Here is a 16,651-nt window from a genome sequence, read left to right as displayed (position 1 = left end):
TCCTAAACACATGAGAGAAATCTAGAAGGGAAAATATCGTTAAGGTGTTCTGTAGAGTCCTAAGGTTGCTAAGCTGATATTCCTTTTTATTCAGAAATTTGAACGGTCATGCTTATGTGTAGTGGTTATCAGACTTTTAATCTTCTGGTCTTCCTACCTGTGCAAGTTTTTCTGTTCTGTGTGTGTAGAGTAAGAATTGGGAAGATGTTTCAAGGAAGAGAATTTTAGTAAGGGCATCTCACTTCATTTGACCAGGTACAGAAGCCTCAATAGGCAGGGGCCATTATCATCACAAAATGTTCCCCTGTCCAGTTATGTATTGGCTGCTTGGAGATATTAGACTAATTTTTCTGTTCTTTCCATTCATGTTTGCCTACCCTAATAGTATTTTAGCTCTGCTGCAAGTAAGAGTTTTACAACTCATATTTCTTTCCACTATTTTCAAGCTGTATTTCTCTAAAGAACAGATAGAAACATATCCAATTTCAGTAGAGTACACCTTTGATCTGAATAATAGTGAAAACGCTTTCATTCCTATGGAAGCTCATTCTTCACTTAATTACAGTTCTACATGAAAGGCCACACTTATGTGATTTTTCACTTTCCCATATCAGATTTTTAATGTACAATTATGAAGATATTCTGTTCTTGTTTACCAGCTGTTTAATCTCACTTCCGAAATGTGAAGTCTTTTTTCTGGCTCATGATCAGTTGCCTGTAATACAGATTTAGCAGAATTTCATTAACATTCCAGAAGAATTCACATATCTGTTATTATGTTATTTTTATAGATACATAATTTTATATTTTTATAAATAGATTCAAACATCAAAATTTGAAGACTATCTCAATGGTGTGCAGATGTATGGTGGAAGAGTTAGTTTGAATATATATCCATTCATGCTTGACATAGAAGTGACAATTAATCACCAGTAAGTCTCTAGCAAAGTCACAGACCTCAGCCATGTCTCATATACACTTGCATTGCAGCAAGTCAAATTAAGCCACAAATAAATGCCCCATGATATCACTCCCTGGCTGTGGGACACAGACATGAAGCCAGGATTAACTCTGGCCACGGCACAGGCTTGGCTTCACATGATTCAAGCACTCAGGTCTCAAGTTACTTTGAGATGGTATTTGTATGTTTCTTGTTACCTTCATATAATCACTGAGAAATACTGCGATAGCAAAATACTTGTTGCCTGAACTTTACTGTATGGATATGGCATCCCAGTTTTTTAAAAATGAGTTGTGGATGGCACCTGTTACATTTTATAGGTTATCTTGACAAACAGAACTTTGCATCTGAATACTGGTGATTGGCCTTTAATATTTATAAAGTCAGCTTTCAGATTTACAGTCCAACGTGACACATATAATTAATGGAAATTCATATGCTAGTTTTCAAACTGATTTGACTGCAGAAGTTTGCCATAGTAGAAAGCTGTTATCATGGGATTTGACCTGTTGACCTTCCTTTTAGATTTATACCAGTTATTTACAACTAAGTGTTTTATAAATTATAAATTTTACTTGAGCAGACAGGTAGTTTCTTTCAAGAATGGTCAAGAAGCATTAAGAAAAAGTTCTGAGTTGTTTCTGGTGCCTGTTGCCCCTTGGACTGCTTTTGTTTGCACATCTAATTCGAACAGTGATTTTGCTAGATTCTGGTTTGCAGGGAAATAAAATTCTAATTAAAAAACAAAATCATAGTGCTGAATAATCTGTCAGCCTCACAATTTTTTGTCATAATCTCCTTCTTCTGGGCTTTTATTCTCTGGAGGATACTCACGGGGCTCTAAGTATCTTCTGCTTCTAACAAAGCTACAATGGAATTTGTAGTGTTTGACAACTTGTAGAGACACTCAGCACCTTGTTGAGCTGAGATAACTTTTTTTGGATTGGAAACAGTTTTGTAGATGTTCCAGTTGCTATTTCTGCTCTCGCCTTTGCATCCAGGGAGATGCCTGAACTTAATTTAGCAATTGTTCCAATGGTGGCTTATGGCAAAGAAAAATATTCATTTCAATGTAATGAAAACTTTATAAAATAACGAAGTTAACAATACTTTTTAAATTTCAGGATCAATTAGGTGAATTACTAATTGCGCTGGAAAAAAAGTCAATGAAGATTGAAGAGTTTGTGGGTGATATCGAATCCCTGTTTAACTCTGTGGAGGTAAGTCTGGTGTTTTTTCACATTGATTTTCTTTCCCTCCACAATACTGCTTCTAAATTACGTTTGACTTTTTCATAGTGTCATTTTTTATGCTACAATGGGCTATTTCTCCAGTCCCCAAAATGACTTCTGCTGGAAGGAGCTGTGCTAAGGGAATAAAAGATTGCTTTTTTGCACATCACTGTGAAGTGTAATATGTGACTAGCAAGCACAGGAGGAAAAAGATTCCTTGATTTTAATTATGCTTATAAAAAGTTCACTATCTATATTTAGAGACCTGCGTTAAGCATCTAAATTCATTGCCCAATGGCTATACATTCTTAAGCCTTAAGGACTGTATTAACTTCAGTTGAAAGCATGAATTTTTAGCTATTTTGAAATCAGACTTTCTCTCCATGCTTAAATATAGAAATTTAATTTTAAGCATTCACATTAAAAAATATATCTGCCATTATTTTATATGTATTTCTCTAGAATTATTTGTCCCAAATGAGCTTGCTTACAGAAATAAAGTTCTCTTATTGTCAGGATGCCAGCAGTCTGGTGGATGAATCATGTCTGGGCATTGAGAATTTCTGTGTATTCATTAACTATTGTAATGTCAGTCTGCAGATCAATTTTCATCTGTTCTTCTTTTCCAGGAAAACTGTAAAAAAAATGCAGAGTTATTGGAAAAGCAGAATGAAGAGATGCTTAAGAAAATGGTAGCACAATATGATGAAAAATCAGAGAACTTTGAAGAAGTTAAGAGGATGAAAATGGAGTACCTTTATGAACAGATGGCTAACTTCCAGCAAACTGTTGATTCAGCAAAGGAAACTTTGGAGACTACAGTAAAGGAAATGGAAGAACTCAATGGATTTGTTATCCTAAATGTAAGTATAAATAGCATTCATACTCTAATTTTTATTATACTAGTCAGGAAAGAGCTTATAACTTACACAGTGCCTGAGGTGAGAAAGAGATATTTATGTTTCATTTTTTAAAGATCTCTAAATCCTGCAAACTCAGTTATTCCATCCTTGAAATGCCAGATCAGCTGCTTTTGTCATGTGAATAGAGAAATGCAAAGATGATGCATAGGAGGAAAACATGCCTTACAGTGTTAAAATAGTTCGTTTTGTTTTGTGAAGAGAAAGCTGAGAGAAATCTCAGTAATCTATCTAGAATTTACCACCAAGGAGCAAGAAATGTCATAGTAAGAGTTACTTCACTATAGGAACAAAAGGTGGAGAAATAAAGCATAACTGAGAATTAACCAAAGTGGAAGCAAAGTGGGCTCTTTTGATAGTTTTTGTTTGTTATTTATATGGGGAGACACGGGGAGTAGGTATGTATACAAATTATAGACACTGAGATAAACATTTACTACTGAAAGATTTCTAATCAGATGAGGTTTAGAAATGTGCATGTGACATTCCTGTCTGTAGTGGTCCTTTCAAGGTTTGAAAAACATCTTGTGTGAATCTGTGTGATTTGAGTTACCTGATGATACAGTTATCAGTCAGTCATCAGTTGGTTTCAGAGACTCTTGTAAGCCAATCATTAATGGCCTGTCCTCCAAGATTGTTCGCATGTTGCAAGAATTGTTCACAGGTCAGCTGTAGTACTTTCCCCTCTTTAGAACTGTATCAGAAGGTGATGGGATTTCTGTGACAAGAATCTTCTCCCATTGTAGAATTAGCCTATAGTTTGGAAGCTGTGGAAGTTATCATACGATGCAAGAAAATGAAAAATTAAAATTACTATTTGAAATTACTATACTATAGTAATTACTATATTGATGTAGGACAGGAACTTTTGTTTCTGAGACAGGAAATGTTAGGTGACGATTCATGGAATATGGGAGAAACTCTTACTCCACAGGTACAAATCTCACCCTACTTCTTGTAAACAGCAGTTATGAAGATTTCAGACAGAATTTGTATTTAAGTGTCATTAATGCAAAAGTTATTTTCTTGTGTAAAAGCTTTGATTTAGAAAAGTATTTGATTGTGCCCTGATCTTTAAACCTAGATATTGAATACTGACTCCTCAGGAGTTTTAAACCAGATATAGACTCTAGTAGCCTGCTGAGTGAGAGCTTTGAAGAGAAACACTCTTAAGGAAACAAATTCTCTGTGGGTGTGAATGAGCAGCATCCCAAACAACATCTAGTCAATAAAACCCTGTGTTTTTATCTCTGTGGAGAGTAGCAGAACTGTGGGGTGGATGGGGGGCTCTTCAACATTCTCAGGGTTTTGAAACTGTTAATATATTTCTTTTTTTTTTTTTTTTTTTTCTTAGTCATCTAAAGAACTGAACAAAAGGTACCTGACGTGTGGGTTAAGTGCACTGTAGTGAATACTAGGCTTAGACTGCTGGGTGTTTAATTTACTAGCTGCATTGCTAATGTTGGTAGTTATTTTATGAACCATGTAAATAATGAAACTAAGAGAAGGTTCTTACACCTGTTGCTGTAACTAACTAGCTCTTATGTGTTTTGTATGTGTTCTATAACACATCAGTTAAATGAGTACCATTTTAAATTGTCTACTCCATTTTAAATTTCAGGCATTGAGCACATGTTCCTTATAGTTACTGCTATATATATATATGAATATATATACCATTTTGACCATGTTTATATTTCTTAACATCAATCCTATGTGATATTTTACTACTGTGTTTCAGTAGATATGGGTACTATGACATATTCCTTGTGGGAGGCATTTTGGTGACCTCCATCCTTCATCAGACAAATGTTCAATCTAGTTCATATTCTCCCAGTACATTTTTCCAAGTTGAACTGAGTGTTTAGTCAGTCTCCAGGATTCCCCTTAACAAGCCCCCAGAATAAAGGAAATTTCACTTTGCCTGCTTCATTTACAGATACAACCACCACTGACCTTTCTGTGAGGCTGTGGCATTGCATGGTGCAAACATACCTTTGTCAGTGCTGCCTCAGTCATCACAGTGATACAAATGCTGACCTAGGTTGATGGACTGCAATGGAAAAATGACATAAGGGTTCCAGCTTATTGTCAAATTACAAACCCAGGAAAATGTGTGATAAGGATGAGCCGAACATTCCTTCACAGTTTCCATATATTTGTAGGATTAGGACTATAAATTTGGACTCTCCTGTTTTATGACAAAATGTGTTATTTTAGTTTTATATCAGCATTCAGGGTTTTTTTTCAAAGACTTGCTGCATACTAAGAGTTTGTTAACTTACACACTAAACTTGATGTTAATTCTGTTCTGTGCATGAGTTTGGTTATTATTTTAATTAATAATACCTGGCCTGCTGAAAATGTTGTGAAAAATCTATATAATAATGCATGCTTTTCTAAAGAAAATATATTTAATACTTGTTTTGCTTTGTGAAAATTATACATAGTTAAGTGCTACAGTGATTCTTCACTACCTCAGTGAAAAATGAAAAGGAGGAAGCTAAATTTCAATTGCTTTGAAAAAATGATCTTTCATCTCCTTCAGTTGTTTCTGTCTCAAAGTTAAAAATATTATTACTTTTTTTTCTTCTGATGAACTCAGCAAATGTAGGCTAATCAGGTGAAATCCATCTTCCTTCTTGTTTATTTTTGTTTTGTTTTGTTGGTTTGTTTATTTTCCACAAGCAAATGTTTAACCTTACATCTATGGGCCAGCTGCTGTAGTTCAGTGCTGACTGTAACCTTGTGCTACTGTGCCCAAAACCTGATGATCCTGGAAGTCGCACTATGAACTTCAAATCCTCTCATGCTCAGAGACTGTATACAGATATACTGTATATGCAGATTGTGTTTGTTCTCAGGATGTTTCTCATGTGAATTGTCAGTATGATCTAAATGTTCAAATTCAGAACAGCTTCTCCTTGCATGCAGTCCTCAGCTTAATGGGAAACTTAAAGAAAAGTACGTTGCATGGACATTGCTCCTGGCCCTTGGAAGCTACATGACACCACAAGGGATTTACATGGCTATGTTTTATTCTAAATAGGTTGCGTTCTGCAATGGATGCTACTCTTTCTTTAGAAAAGGTGCCCAGTACATTTTCACTGTTCGAGCACTATGCGGACAGCCCAGGAAAGAGCAACCAGGACTCTTTAAAACAAGTGGCTGGTAAGAATCTCTGAATGTCAGCTTTACAAAAGATAATGTTTTGGCAATACTTTGGAAATTTTAGAAAGCTAAAAACAGAACCAATTTGAGAAGTATAAATTTGCAAACCATATTATTAGCAATCAGAGTTGAATGTAAAATGAAGTCTAATTGTGCATGTTTGGCTTCTAGTAGGACATTAAGATGAGCAATGGGAAGAGAGCAATAATGGAGGATTCTTGCCTTTTTTAAAAGATCAGTATCTCAGACTAGCAGCATCTCTCTCTCTGTAAATCACATGAGGCTAAAGAAGTTGCTGTTCCCTTGTAGGCATAGATGGAAGTTGATCAAATGGTCTCCTAAGCATGCATCCTTTAAGAAGGATTCAGCTCCCAGTAGGGAGGAAAGCCAGGGGATGACTGATGGCCAAGGTCCCTGGGTTTATGCCATGTGAATGAAAGCACACTGAAAGCACACTGGAGCACCTCTCCTGTGAGGAAAGGTTGAGGGAACAGGGCTTGTTTAGCTTGGAGAAGAGAAGGCTCCAGGGAGACCTCATTGGGGCCTTCCAGAACTTGAAGGGAACATACAAACAGGAGGGGGAACACCTGTTTACATGGGACAGTGACAGGACAAGGGGGAATGGTTTTAAACTGAGACAGGGCAGGCTAAGGCTAGATACTAGGAGGAAGTTTTTCACGCTAAGGGTGGTGACACACTGGAACAGGTTGCCCAGAGAGACTGTGGGTGCCCCATCCCTGGAGGCATTCAAGACCAGGCTGGATGTGGCTCTGGACAGCCTGGTCTGGTGGCTGGCAACCCTGAACATAGAAAGGAGATTGGAACTACATGATCATTATGGTCCTTTTCAACCCAGGCCATTCTGTGATTCTATGAAACTTCCTCATATGTGGATATGAAAGGGGGGTGATAACTCTAGCTGGAATAAGCCTCTACTTCTGAGGACAGTGGTGAAAATTGCACATGATAAAGAAATTTATTCATCTCTACTTCATATTCTGTAAAAAACCTGCCCAAGTTGGCTTGCTCTGCCTGTACGTACATTCATAGAAATTATCCAGATCTAGAGAACTACTAATGACAATCTTTCTCTCTTAATGGAGTCAAAGTAACTCCATAGTGACTTTCTAAAGAGCAGGGTTCTTCTGAGAGATCATGTCTCACTGTCCTGCTTCGTGACCTCCTTCTCTGTCACATGCACCACTGCTGTCACAGTCACTTTATGGCTATTCAGATGAAGGCTTTTTCTTATGTTTTGCCCCTGAGCAGTGCAACTAGAACACCAGTGCCCATATGGTGCTTTGTTTCCTTGATGGATTGTCAGATGGGATGCTGGAGAAGTGCAGTCTTGTTCAGACTCTCCTGTATCTAGTAGGAGATGACTGCACTCAGCTATGCCACTGTGGCTAGTCTTCCTCCTGCACATAGTCACTTTTATTTAGTAGAGACACTGAATATCTCTCAGACCTTAACTTCCTTGTCACACTTGTGAATTTGTCTAAGAGATTCAAAATTTCTCAGGTGAGATTAGACTTGCATTTCTTCATGCAATATTATCTCAGGCTCATTTACTTTCAAAAACAGATTAAAATGCATGGAGTTTTAATCCACTCTTGGCCACTGTTGATTTAGTAGTATAAATGTGCAATATACCACCATTTAGTTCCTAAACTCCCTTTCACAATTCCCTGCATACAACCATACTTGCCTCCTGGGTCGTTACCTACTGTCGAGGTCATATGGGAGAATGGACTCATTTTTTCATGCCATACTTCCATCTCCCATGAGTCACTCCCAGTGTGTTTTTCCCAGATTGCTGAGATCTGCTGTGTAGTTTTATCTTCATTCACTACTGTGCTTACTGAACACCAAATGGCTCCAGACCAGGTCTGCTTTTACTGACTGGAAATGAAAGACTGTCAACCAGCAAGTGACTTTAAAAGCTCTTCATCTTACATGCTTCATACTCTTTTTTTCCTTTCTAAAATTTCTGTTTTTCATCCTTCACTTCAACCACCAAATATCTCTGTTCCCACTGTGATTTTTTATTTTTATTTTTATTTTTATTTTTATTTTTATTTTTATTTTTATTTTTATTTTTATTTTTATTTTTATTTTTATTTTTATTTTTATTTTTATTTTTATTTTTATTTTTTTTGTGAGCAGTGGACTAAATGCATATTTTTTTCATGATTATGCCTTTCCTGAAGGAAAATAGAAATAAGTGCCTCTGTGAAACTAAATTTTGAATTGAAAAATCTATGTACATCATTTATCAAATAGCAGAGGCAAATGTCAGACATTCAGAATTTGTTTTGATTTAATCCATTTGATGAAATAGATGTGAATTTGTCATGCTTCTTCAATCCACATATTTTTTCCTTCAGAAATAACAGTCTTCTACTAAGCAAATACAAGGAACTTTATTTTCATCACTACAGAAAAATCCTTCCTTCAAAATACCATCCGTTTTCAAATACTCCACATTAATTAATGAAAAGTCCTCTTCCCTCAAATTCTTCCTCCTTTCATGTAAGCCAGCCATTAACAAATGTGTAATCGTAAAGAAGACCCAGCATCATGCCCTCATGCACACTAAAGCACAAGTTCTGTCACAAGAGGAGCTACAATAATTTCAAAATAATATATATCTATATATACATATATAATGATTTCAGAAGCCTACCAGGTCCTGCCCATTTATACCAAAAGTTGAGGACCTTTGATTACGGTAACAATCATCTGTTAAAATCACATAGAAATGTAACCCCTCTCCTTCTTCAAGATCAGAAAGCAAAGGAAAAAAAATATTTCCCACTGCACAGGAAAGGTGTGAATATCTATTAAGCATTTTGGATTATTATCTTCTGTGTTATGAACCATGGAGATCAGGTGGCATGAAGAAGTTTGCTTACAGCACAGCACTTCAGCAGAAATTAAACAGATCAGAAAATGTCCCATTTTTCTGTTGAAAAATATAACTTAGTATAACTTGTGGTGCATGTAGCTCTTTTGTTTGATCAAAATTCATTTTAAAAAGAACCAGCATTTTGATAATGCAGAAATATTCTATTTCCACAGAGAATAGTCCAACTTTTTGCTTTGAAATTACTTCCTTTCAGAAGTTTATCTCTTATTATGCAGAAATAAATTAGAAATCAAATGTTTTTCAATGCTACTAAATTTTGATATGTAACCTTTTTTTTTTTTCCTTGTTTCTTTTTCCTTTTTTTTTCTTTTTCCTTTCTTTCTTTTTTCTCTTTTTTCTTTTTTCTTATTTCTTTTCTTTTTTCTTTTTTCTTTTCCAGAAGCTTCATTCAATAAACTAGCTTCTCCCTGGGTTTGGCATAATAACCAATTTTGCAATTGTGGGGTTTCTGTGATCATAGTAGTTTCTAGGCAACTTGACAGGAAAAGAAGCTGTTTTTCCCACTGGGTCCACTGAAAGGCAGTCCTTTCCTAAAGATGATCAATTTTTAAATTGACCAACCAGATGCAGTCAAAAGACAAAATGGGGACAGTTTTAGCAATGAAAAGGTTATTTTTTTTCAGTGGGAAGCAGATGTAATCCTACTGTACTGTTAGCTCTCTGCATAAATCATAAGGAAACAAACAGCATCTGCATTTGCCTTGTTCATGCCACAGGGGATCATCATCATTACTGTGAAGATAACTGAGAAAAAGCAAAAGCTTTTTTGCTGAGATTCTAACGGAATTCATGCAGAATATGGAAATTTACTGGGTGAAGAAAGAGATCAATGTATTTTTGTTCCCTGCAATTACATTCACAATGAACATGTTCTAGAGGGGGGGGGGGGGGGGGGGGGGAGTGGGGGGAGGAGGCTGCTTCCTTCTTTCCCATCCCTCCCTGTTAAGCCATAATCTTAGAGAGTAATAATATCTCAGCAGAGATGGATCTGTGCAGATCAGCAGCAGACAAAGTTTATATGAAATCTGGGGAACTTTGGAAGTCTTTGAGGCACCCTCTGTGAGGGATCACAGAATCATGGAATTGTAGGGCTTGGGAAAGGACCTCTGGAGATCATCTACTCAGTGGGTCATATAGGGAAGTGTCCAGGTGAGTTCTGAATAACTCCAGAGAGGTAGATTCCACAGTCTCTCTGGTTGACCTGTTCCAGTGCTCTGTCACCCTTGAAGTAAAAACAATTTTTTCCTCATGCTCATATGGAACATGCCATGTTCCCGCTCGTACCCCTTGTTCTCTTGCTGGGCACCACCAAAACAAGCCTGGCCTCACCCACTTGACATTCACCCTTTAGATACTTATAAGGGTTGTCAAGATCCTCTCTCAGCAATTCTGTCTGTCTTATGAGGTTTGAAAAACATGGCTAAGCAAAACTCATGCTCACTGGCTCACCAAGGATCTGGGACTAGGTGAAATGACCATACCCGGGAGGATCACCCAGCTGTGTACCTGCAGTATGAGTCCACCTCTGAGCAGATAGTTTCAGGGAGCTTCTCAGGCTTTGAGTGCACTATGTCTGAATCTTCCTTTTCCTAAAAGCTCATACACATTGTTGCCAGTCTGACAATGTATTTGAGATGCTGCTTAAATCCCTCCATGATGTAGAAGCTCCTTTCACCTACACAACCTTCTGGGATCAATTACATCTCTCTCTGGAGGCTGCCATCTTCTGCAAGCTCCCTCTTCCCATCAGCAAGCTACCCTGTGCTGTTTGCTACAAACAAGTGCTTTCAGTCTCCAATTTCACACACATTCTTCCTTTAAGGTTTTTGTTCCTCTGATAAAATGTATTGAAAAAGGTATTTGTCCAGGGGAGCCTGCACTGAAGTCCAGGCCCATTCTGCTCCATGTGAGAAGATGACCTCAAATTACTGGGTATCCCTTGGACTCCTGTGCCTTGAAGTGGAGTGCAGAGCTGGACTGTAGCTGGAGGGCCCATGACTGGAAGGAACAGGTCTCCTGGAGAAAGAAAAGGCATTCTTGCTACCACTGGGGTTTTGTGACAGTTCTACTTGTCCAAGCCTGGGAGGCAGCATGCTGCTCTCCTCGGCCTGTGGAAGCTAGAAATGAGCAGCCACACATTTGACCATCTGTGTAATGGTCCTGTAGGCAGGGACTCAGAGCTGTGCAGGATGTTTGCACATGCTTTAGTCTGGGTTTAGCTGGTCCCATTTAGTTAATTCACCTGAAAATACAGGATTGTGAATAACAACTGAGGATTCTCCATTCAGTCCCACAGACACCAACCTTAATACCTCAGGAGCCAAATTCAGCTACCAGCACCTCCATTGCTGTCTACTGGACTGTGAATGAAGGGGACGCCATTGACTGCTTCCAGGTGTATTGTATGGAGGAGCTTCAAGCCAGCAAAGATGAGGGAGGTGCGTAAGCTCTTGCCTTCATGACAGCAGCAGCCCTTTCTCCAATGATCTCATGTCAGCACAGGGGAGGCTGAGCTACAGGGGTGGGTGCAGGATGGAGTGGTAAAATCCTCCACTGGACAGGTAACAGTAGAGTAGAGCAGGAAATAGATGACAATCCGTATTTTCTCATTCATCCTTCAAAATACAAGATAATTACTGTGGTCTGCAAAGTGCAGAATAGCTGCTTGTAGAGAAGCAGCAACGTCCTTATTTAGATGCTTTTATAAAGCAGTCTGACTTTCAGATAGGCTGTGTCCCTGCTATTCCTTTGATACTAATGGAGAGAACAGATAGAGCTTGCAAAATGATATGCCCGGTTGGGTTTGTAGAGGCTCAAAATTTATCCTAATTTTAAAAATGACAGGAAAAGGTCATTAGTATTTCCACAGTTCTTCCATATATTCCAGACATTTATTTATTTATTTATTTATTTCAAAATGACATTAACAATTTTGTATGTTAAGCATGGAAACTGAGAAAAGAGGATACAAATGCTCATTCATCAAAATTCTCAGGCTGATGGCTGAGTCAATTAGAACATGCACATGTTTGTGTGCACACAAATGGATGCATGGGATATAAATTCAATTATAAAAAATAGCTGTTCCTAGAGAAATCAAACCAAAGTTGAAAACTGTTCAATGTGTGTCCCAAACTGCAGACTACTCCACAGTAAGACTGAAAGTCGAAAGTTCCCATTACCACTGATGACGTTAAAGTGCACCCAAGAGTATGTCAAAAACTTTCTGTTAGAACTGAGACAGAGCAACTACTGACTTTTTGGCTAGTAGCAACATTTTAATATACTATTTCTTACATCTTAGATGAGAGGAGTTATTACAGGCCCTACGAGAGATGTATGTAGGTGTAACAGTCTGTGTGTGTTTCTCCTAGCTTTGGTGGAAGAATACAGAGTGACAGTGAAGGAGAGCCACTGCATTTTGGAGGACCTGGAGCCGGATCGCAGTTATAGCGTGTGGGTCATGGCTGTGAACTGTACAGGATGTAGCTTACCTAGTGAAAAATCCATTTTTAAAACAGGTATGTACATAATTTTGTATTTGATTACTGTAAGCTTCAGGTTCTTAAATAAATTTTAGCCCATATTGTTACCAAAGCAGAGAAAGCTGTTTCATTCAGTCCATCTGTCAGACAGCAGGCAACTCGCGATCATTTCCCTTTTTGCTAAAGGATGACAACATAATTGCTTCTGAGAGGAAATTTGAAAGTATTGAGATCTGAAGCTGTTTCTAATCACAGGCCCTGTGACTGGGGCATCAGAGCAACACATTACAAATTTCTCTTCTGAGTGCACTGCAGTGCTCCAGGGCAACTCTGGGAAAGCCACCCTGCTGCTTTGCCACTGCATCTCCTATGAAAAATGGAGGTAATAGCTACATTTTTTTATTTTTATTTTTTTGCCTCTCCACCATCCTCCCAAATACATCTATGTTGCATTGATTAAATGATTAACTTTTCAGAGGGAGGCATGCTTTACATGCTTACAAGCCACATCTAGCTCAGTGGCACACAAATCTCAGGTGTGGCTGAGAGGTTTTGCTGTCATTTGAGTAGTGTAAATTAGGATGAGTAATTAGATGAGTATTGTTTATGAGCTTCATTTGACTGATTAATTTTTCTGAGTTCCAAATTCCTAAATAATTTGTTTTGACAAAACTATTGCTTCTTGAATTACAAACAAAACATAGCATCTTTTGTTCTGGACCTTACCTGAGATGCTCATGCCAGATGAATTTTCTAGTGTTACTGGCTAAAAATTCTGTTGTAGCATTTACAAAATACAGGCAAGGGTATCTAACAATTTCATAATGCAACTGTGCAACACTGAGTGTATTGTTGAAATCACTTGGCAGCAACCTTAGCTTCAAGCCACCTGCTTAATCCATTAGACATCAAATTTGTTGACAGTTCTTGATACTCAATTTGCCTTTCATATTTTTAGTTAAGATGATTTTCCAAAGAATTTAATGTAGAAAATCAAATTTTAACGATGTAATTGTGATCACTGTGCAAAATTCCTGTGAAATGATCAAATAATAACGAATGATTACTAATAAGTCAATTTTTATTGAGAAGTGTATTTCCCTTTTGGTGTCAACTCCTCCTACTTTTCCCCCAGGTTCAAATTTTCTGAACAAGTTCATATCATCAAGTCACTGATGACTTACTTTGGCCTGTTTTTCTAGGAAAACAAATAAATTAGGTCAAATAAAGGCTCATTAAACACCTTCCCTCAAGCCGAGGTGATATCCCTCTGGTGTGCACTGAGCCTCAAGCAGGCTTATGGAGATACCACTGAGCACTAAGTGGTGCTGGATCCCATTTACATCAACATGAACAGAAACAAGAATTTCAAAAGTTTATTTTAAGTAAATCAGTTTAAATGTTGGCACAATAAATCTATGCGCTGGTTTATGCAGTTACGGGAACATCCATATTGAAGATGGATTAAAGCTGTACTTCTCCAGGGCTTTCCCATCAGGGTTGCCCCTGTGTAGCTGTGGGGAAGGCATGTGGGTGCTGCATCATCCCCTCAGCACCTCCAGTCTCCCGCTTCTCTACCTCCCAAACTCACTCTTGTCCTCCTGGAGAACACAGTTTCCTAGCCATATTTCCTGTGACAGAATGAAGCAGAGGGTAGTAAATGTCAGCCTTCCACCTGTCTGTCCCCAAGAGACATCCAGATGAATCTTCTGCAGTCCTAAAGAAAAAAGAGTAAATGCACTTCCTTTTGTCATTCAAAACCTACCTCCTATTTCTCCTGTATCTGAGAAGCAGAATAAGCATTTACTCATTTCTACTGTTTGTCTCTTGGAAGACTTCTCAAGAAAGTATGAGAATATTACCAGGAAGTCAGCTATATGTTCTAATTAGTGCAGTAGCAACAGGTAATTTGTGAGAAAACCATAGAAGCACAGTAACAACTCTTCCTGTCCTTCTGACTCCAACTGCTCTTTAGATAGATAATTTCAAACAAACAAACAAAGAAACACAACAGTTAAGTCTTGTGATGTATTGTTTGTACATCCATTAATGTGGGTATGTGTTTCCTTATCTGAATGTGGATATTTTTGGATTTAGCTATTCATTTGTCATTCTCTAGCAACAGATAGCTTTAAAAACAGAAAATAATCACGTATATCAGAAGAGAATTAAAGGACTATTGCCAAGGGAAATGCACAGATTTGTTACCAGATAAAAATCTATCCCACATATTCTTTGCTCTGGTGAATACCTAGATTAGCTGTTCCTGTAGTAAAGCATCAAGTACACCTTAACCTGAAATCTGATTTTCACTAAACAAAGAAATCACTATGTGCTTCTGTTTTATTCTTCTTTCATTTTTTAATAATAACAAATTATTCTTGTTTCAAAACAGAACGCATCTTGCATATTGGTTGAAGCTCTGTAAGACTACCTAGTCATAAAATTGACTTTTTCCTATTCTTTACCTAGACCTTCTATTTGAGGCTTGATTTCTTTAAAAGCTTAACAACTTTTTATGACATGTTTAAAAATAAATTTTGTTTTAATGATTGGTGTGAAGGCTGTTTATGAAAGTGAACAGCAGATCGCAATGTTCATTTATGTTGCTCTTCCCTGGAAAGAGATAGAGTAGATGAATACAATGAAACCATTTTAAGCCTGTGATGCTGGATGTGCTATTTCACAGAATAGCTTTTGATTACTTGCATTCAGTGCACTGCTTTACATTCAGTTTTCTATTTTGCAGTTGGGCCTGCAGTTCTTAAAGTGAGGCTCTAAAAAAGAGAAATTACAGGACTAAATTTTAGCATCCGCATTGCAAAAATAACACCACATAATGGTGGCGTTAATAGCAGAAACTCATCATTTTCCTCTCAGTTCTACAGCAGCATATTTTTTACTGATGCAGTTCATGCAGGAACTGGTGAGAGCAGGACTGAGGTAGCCTGGACAGAGCTATACACAGTACTGCCTTGGTGCTCTGCTTCATAAAGAAGGGTGGAAATGAGGAATGTATGTTCAAGAAAAGGCATAGAAATCTACTTGGACATTTTAAGGATGTGCAGAAATGAACAAATATTCACAGTGGCTTTGCCAGCATGTTCCCCCTGCACTCCTCTTTGTAAGGTAACTCTTTGCTGTTGAAAGATGAATAAGCTGCAGATCATTGCAGGACAAGCTAAGCCATCTATTTGTGCTTCTTGAGGGGAGGTGACTCTTCCTTTCCTTCTAAGTATCTCCTACCAGCTTCTGGTGAAGTACAGCTAATGTGTTCCTGTGTCTCCAGCACCTGCCATCCCCACCATCAAGGCTGAAGACTGCACAGTGTGTTGGGACACAGCCACCATCCGCTGGCAGGTTGCCTCAGCAGCAGCAGAGTCCTTCACCCTGGAGTACTGCAGACAGCATTCACCAGAAGGAGAGGGTCTCAGGTCAGTGCCACAGTTGCAAAATGTTGGTATATTGGATTAGGCAGATGTTAATGAGTGCTCCCCAGACTACCAGTCTTAGACAAGAGATTAGTCTCTCTTCTGCAAGAAAGAAATAAGCTTCTGCATGGTGAGGATCTTAGAGGCTGGATACAAATCCGTGAGATTAGGCTGAAAGATATAAAAATACTTCCTTTTCATTCTGCTTAACCGAGCACTCCCACTCATTTGGGGCCAAAACCCTGGAGACATTGTACTTCCTGCAATCAACCAGAAGTTGCAGGACTGTGATGACTGGGGAAACAATCACTCCCACTCAGCTGTGATGGCCCCAGGCAGGGCAGGAAAGCAGCTGAGCTCTGCAGGAGGGAGTGGGATGAAGGGGTTCAGTTCAATTTGCTCTCTGCTGTGTGGGGTACAAAATGGGAGCCAGCTGGGGACGCAGAAACTGGTGCCCCAGTAAAGTTGATGACCTATCTGCACACATGCAGATTCCTCCTAAAGTACAGCTGAGGCCACTGC

At 38.3% G+C, this 16,651-nt stretch overlaps 1 protein-coding gene across 1 annotated transcript in view; it reads left to right on the top strand.

The window, feature by feature from the left end:
* CMYA5 (cardiomyopathy associated 5) overlaps window positions 1-16,651 on the top strand; it is a 46,679-nt gene that overhangs the window by 17,996 nt on the left and 12,032 nt on the right. Inside the window, exons 3-9 of the mRNA XM_072359793.1 lie at window positions 2,086-2,181; window positions 2,823-3,056; window positions 4,468-4,490; window positions 6,163-6,284; window positions 11,502-11,651; window positions 12,588-12,734; window positions 15,988-16,132. Coding sequence (XP_072215894.1) covers window positions 2,086-2,181; window positions 2,823-3,056; window positions 4,468-4,490; window positions 6,163-6,284; window positions 11,502-11,651; window positions 12,588-12,734; window positions 15,988-16,132 — 917 coding nt within the window. The remainder of the gene's footprint in view (window positions 1-2,085; window positions 2,182-2,822; window positions 3,057-4,467; window positions 4,491-6,162; window positions 6,285-11,501; window positions 11,652-12,587; window positions 12,735-15,987; window positions 16,133-16,651) is intronic.

This window comes from Excalfactoria chinensis, chromosome Z (genome assembly GCF_039878825.1).
Source record: "Excalfactoria chinensis isolate bCotChi1 chromosome Z, bCotChi1.hap2, whole genome shotgun sequence".
Lineage (NCBI taxonomy): Eukaryota > Metazoa > Chordata > Aves > Galliformes > Phasianidae > Excalfactoria > Excalfactoria chinensis.
The sequence above is the reverse complement of the archived record's forward strand: the minus strand, read 5'-3'. Positions and strand labels throughout refer to the sequence as shown.